Source organism: Raphanus sativus, unplaced genomic scaffold (assembly GCF_000801105.2).
Source record: "Raphanus sativus cultivar WK10039 unplaced genomic scaffold, ASM80110v3 Scaffold2148, whole genome shotgun sequence".
In the NCBI taxonomy this organism is placed as follows: Eukaryota; Viridiplantae; Streptophyta; class Magnoliopsida; order Brassicales; family Brassicaceae; genus Raphanus; species Raphanus sativus.
Genome location: NW_026617457.1, coordinates 11,819 through 16,996, shown reverse-complemented (window position 1 = coordinate 16,996; position 5,178 = coordinate 11,819). Strand labels below are relative to the sequence as shown.

The 5,178-nt window shown below is 40.2% G+C and overlaps 1 protein-coding gene across 2 annotated transcripts; it reads right to left on the bottom strand.

Moving 5' to 3' along the window:
* Nucleotides 1–482: 482 nt before the first annotated feature.
* LOC130505285 (uncharacterized) lies at nt 483–4,588 on the bottom strand. Of its 2 annotated transcripts, none has more exons than XM_056999877.1 (7): nt 3,527–4,588; nt 3,117–3,433; nt 1,956–2,819; nt 1,733–1,864; nt 1,285–1,656; nt 1,074–1,196; nt 483–994 (listed from the first exon to the last, which is right to left on the bottom strand). In XM_056999877.1, exons 1-7 carry the CDS (start codon nt 4,347–4,349, stop codon nt 644–646), a joined length of 2,982 nt encoding a protein of 993 aa, XP_056855857.1. In that variant the 5' UTR covers nt 4,350–4,588; the 3' UTR covers nt 483–643. The 2 variants fall into 2 exon arrangements, with proteins under 2 accessions (XP_056855857.1, XP_056855858.1); XM_056999878.1 differs by having other exon boundaries at nt 3,117–3,430.
* Nucleotides 4,589–5,178: the final 590 nt, after the last annotated feature.

Here is a 5,178-nt window from a genome sequence, read left to right as displayed (position 1 = left end):
TTTGATCTTTTACTTTTTTTTTTGTTAAAGAACTTTTGAAAAAGGAAAACTAACTTTTAAAATTATGTTGGTTTAATCTATATTTTTAAGAAAAAATTATTAACACATGTCGCAATCTAAAATATATAACTGCCATGTGTCGCGGTCGTGTTAATTAGTAACTTTGAAGAATCAAACTTTATATAATAAGATAAGAAAACACATTTTCACAACATTAACGACATAATAGTTGAAATATATTATATATAACAAAAACAACTCGTTGAAGTTATTAAAAAAAACAAAAAAAAATCGCTGCTTAATCACCCAATTTATCTCTGATTTGTGATTTGACAATTTATCTATTTGTGATTTGACGATTTATCTGACCACACGTGTTATGTCTAGCATGTTTCCGAACACACGTCTAGGAGTTTCCGAACAGGATTATACTGTTCCAATGAGGAAGCAAATCCACAGCCAGAAAATCACAATCCCACTCCTAAGAAAAGCATATGTTTATTATTTGTCTGACAAGAAAAGAGAGGCGGTCGGAGTTCTCTACAAACCTCTGATGGCCACAAGAGAAGTTTTTGGTAAATACACAAAACTACATAACGCATAAAATATATATATACTTCTATATTACATAGAGAGAGAAGAGTCATGAAGTGGATTCAGCTTCCTCGGAGCTACTAGCAGAGACTTGTCTAGCACTAGCAGTGGGGACCTCTTCTTCTTCTTCTTCGCAGAATACACTCTCCTCACTTGTATCCGACGACGACGCACCTTCCTCGTCTTCTTCACTCACTTGTTCATTTCGCTTCTTTTGCAACACTTTTATGCCTTTACTTTGAAGAGAGAGCCTTCTTCGTTTCCTTGCTTTCCTTTTCCCTTTGGGAAACTCTTCTCCTTGAGAGTGATGCAGTTGCTTCTTTCCTCCCTTGCTGCTCTCGTTCTCATCTGACTCGTCCTCTGCTGCATCAAGCCTCCGTTTCTTTTTCCCTGAATTAGTCTGTAGACAACAACACAAAAGAAGATTATTACACGTTGAAGACAACAAACAACAAAGAGTGAGAGGGTACGCCAAAAACCTTGGGGCCACGATCAACCAGACGAGCCCATTCATGCCTATTCCTTAGACAATCAAGAACAGCCTGTGAATGGCTTGAGTATGCATATCGCTCTCCATTGTGTTTTCTCAAGTGAGGCCAGTGCTGCAAGAAAAGAAACAACAACACATTAAAACAGCGACCATAACTGATGATAGATATGTCTCAGGTCTGAGATCAGAAGGCAGTATACCGGCAAGACGGCGTTACAGAGCTCTTCATATGTCATCCTCTTGCCTTTGCTCATAATCTCGTTGATTAAGCCAGGCAAAGTTTGATGAACAGGAGTACCATTATTCCTTGGGGAACTGTGTGGAGAAGGCTTATCATGCTCGTTGGATGAAGACGCTCCGCTGCTTGTGCTTGTAGTCGAGTTTGGCTGGACAAGTACCCTCCGAGAAGAGTAAGATGCTTTTCGGTTTTCCTTTTCTTCCCCTCCTCTCTCTTGATGTGTTCTCCAATCAGGAGGGCGACGAGATTTGGTACTCCTCGTACTACATCTCTCGTCATCACGATATTTGCTTCTACCTTCTTTGGATGCTTCCTTGTTTTTCCTTCTGGAAAACTAAACAAACAGAATACATAATCAGCCAAGAAGCTTGAGCCTAAAAGAAAGAAATCTCTAGAAATTATAATCATACCGTTGTGTGATCCTTAGTGCGCTTAAAACTAGTAGCGGTTGGAGACAGGGGTAAGCTACCAGGCTGTCTCATGCGTGGGACACGAGGAACTCGTGGAGAACTGTTGAGTTGATGGTGCAGTCTTAACGCAAGCTGCTCATTAATGAAACAAATAAACAAATGTCAAACTGAGGGAAGATGAAAGAGAAAAGAGAATGAATAACAACAACATCTCTCAACGTACCTCTTCATCGGTTATATTTGGGGTAAGGGACGTTATAGACTGCATAGGGTCATTTTTCTGGAAGGTCCCTGAGAGCGAATGTTTACCAGAAACCTCAGAAGAACCACCATTAAGCCGAGCTGCCTTTAAAGAAGAGGAAGAATCTCTTGTCTTGGAAACTGAACGGCTCTGCTGCATCGATTTCGTAGAGGTAATAGGGAATTTAGAATGTTCTTTCAGAGATTTCTCTTGAGGTTGTTCATCATCCCCATCTCTCTCTCGGATCACATCACTGGATACACAGTCCTCATCATTAGTATTAGCATTTTCATCACCATCACTTGGCTGTTGCTTCGAGGGAGGAGGTATAGAGTTCCTGGAAGTAGAGGGCTTAGGTGACTTTTCCGCGGCTGAACTAGACGATGATTTCCCAGTGCTGTCTACCATCTTAGGCCTGCTATATACTGAAAACGTGTGCGGAACAGGTCTGAATGGCTTTGTTTCCAGACTGGTCTTTTCAGCTTCCGAAACCAACACTTCTCGTTTTAAGTCAGTAGCTCTGTCTTTATTGCCACCACTTGTTCTTTCGGATATCATATCAACAGGGTGCGGTTTCTGGTCATCAGGAGGAAGTGAACTGCTTTGTGTCATTTTGTTTGACTCAGAAACTCTAGAGTCAATAGAGTCCAGAGTCTGCTGCCCTACAGCTCCACCAGCACCAGTCTCCGCAATTTCTTTTTGGACTTTGTTCTTCCTGGAAACGATTTTCCCGCTGACATCATCACATTTTTTTTCTTCAGCTTCTCTTGTAGAACCAAAAGAAGGCTTCTGGAAATTTTCAGGAGAATCAACTGCATTATCTCCCGGAGCTACTGTACCTTGTCTCTGCGAAAATAAGTAAATAGTATTTGTTATCAGTTGCTTCCCCATTGTTATATTTAAGCTTCAATAATATATTAAGTTTGTGATAGGTTTATTCAAACAAATGTTACCGTCTACAAGACATCAACGCACTTATTGCTACTTAAACTTCTCCATTATTGCCATATAAGAGATCAAATTGCTTTGAACTAAACCACCTAGATAATAATCAACTGAAACTCCCTCACTTGTTGCTATAATCAAAGACAATTCAAAGGTAAGTGCCATCTATGTTAAGTCTAAGCCAAATCTAAGACATACCTCCACTGCCTTATTATCAGCTTCATTGTGTGGAACATCTTTTCCTGCCGGGACAGAAGGATCTTCAGTAGCAGAGCTCTTAAGCACAATTCGGAAATGATGGCCAGCTTTCTCTTCCTGTTTTCCAGCACCATTAGCATGAACGTCAGAAAGATTCTGTTCTTTGGAGCATTCAACACCAATTTCTGTATTACCAGATTCACCATCAATTGATTCTTCAACAGCAGCTTTCTTAGACTTCTCAGTCTTTGCGATCCCACAGTCTTTAGTAAAACCTTCTGATTCTGATGGTTTAGAACCGCTTGTTGGTCGAACTGCTGGTATAAAAAGAAGAGGTTTATTTATTTAAGAACAATGAATAATGGCAAATTAAAGTTTGCTTAAAAAAAAAGAGAAGTGGTTTCACTGACCAGGTTTACCGAAAACACCTTTCTTATCATCCTCTTCTTTGTCAGCAACTTCGACTTTCTTCTTCATCCGCTCTTTAGAAGCTCCAAAGAGTTCTTTCCTTCGCTTACTCGTTATCAAGGGACGAAGCAACCTCTTGTCCTTCTCAGAATGTTTCATCTCAGCTTCCCCAGAGTCCAGGTCTTTTGTGATCCCTCTATCGTCAACACTCCTCATGGCAACCAAAGCACTAGCAGGAGCAGCGATCAAACTCTCCTTGGACATAGAAAACAAAACCCCAGCGCCGTTTTCTTCCTGATACCCATTCTCAACCTCATCCTCATCCTCATCCCAGTGTGGAAACTCTCTGTACTTGAAGTTAAACTTCTTGGGCACATAACCAGTACACTTCCACAGCTCCCGTGAGAAAACCGAAGACAAACCTCCTCCAAAGAGATCCGGGTCACCACCCGGGATCCCTTGCACATGGACCTTCTCATCCGTCGGGATCTCAGTCCATAACCTAAACGGACGCTTGACAGGCACATTCCGAGTACACGAGCTCTCCATTCTCAAGGTCTTGGTGGGCAGCTCAACCAACAGCTGAGCAACCTCGGTCTCTTCAATATCATCATCATCAACGTTCTTCTTGTTCTTCTTTCTCTTACACTTGTCGCAAGTGAAAAGCTCCTCTCCTTTAACGTAACGAGAGCAGCGAGTGTGAACCCAAACCCCACAATCGTCACAGTTGACCATCTCTTCCCCGTCATCGAAATTCACACCACAAACGCAATCGACAGTCCAAGATCCATCAACCCAATCCTCGTGATGTGACCTTCCTTTCATCTCTCTAAAATCTAACAAAACCCTAACCCTAGATTCGACTATTCTAACAAACCCTAGGAATCAAAGAAAGAAAATTTCTCGAGTTCGAGCCGTATCACCTGATAGACTCGAGATTCCGACTGAAACTCAAACTCCGGTTCCGGCATCCAATTGCGGCAGTAAGCAGCGAAAGCTGGTACATAGATTGTCGGAAGCGGAACTGAACAAGAAAGTTATCAAGTTGTTCGTTTCAAGTCCGGAGCTGGCAACTAACAAATTTAATTTACCGTCTCAAGTCCGTCTAACTCTTATGGGCTTTTGATGTAATTTTGGGCCCGGGCTTTGAGTCACTTATTAATTATCTCTTTTCATTAACACAATTAGATGTTTTTGAGAATCAAATGTGCAACAAACTTATCAATTGAATACTGTAAATAGGTCTGGGCGTTTTTACTTAAAGCCAAAGTTCCTATCTAAACTCAAACCGAAAAAACTGAAGATCCAAACCATTATACAAAAATATCCGAATAGAACTTATGATCTTAGTAATTTGAAGTTTGGTTGGTCAGTCTTTTAAGCTTTAAAAAAATATATATTTTTAGACTATTTTAAATATTGGTTACAATCCGATCTAGACTGAATTTAGAAGGAACAAAACTAAACCAAAACTAAAACCGACGAAGCCCCCCAGGTCTAATTATAAACATATTTTCTCCGAATTAAAAACTTATATCTTATTCCGCAGAATCAATAATTCAAAACTTAATTATACATACACCATTATTTTAACTGAGTCACTGTTTACCAAATAATTTTAACCATTTAAACAAAACCAAAATTCAATTTTAGT

Excerpts from the sequence above, each read along its gene's own strand:
- LOC130505285 (XM_056999877.1), bottom strand. The coding sequence starts at position 4,349 with ATGAAAGGAAGGTCACATCACGAGGATTGGGTTGATGGATCTTGGACT. Across the intron at positions 3,434-3,526 it reads AGGTGTTTTCGGTAAACCTG|CAGTTCGACCAACAAGCGGT; the intron begins GTCAGTGAAACC and ends TTTTTATACCAG. Across the intron at positions 2,820-3,116 it reads CTGATAATAAGGCAGTGGAG|AGACAAGGTACAGTAGCTCC; the intron begins GTATGTCTTAGA and ends TTATTTTCGCAG.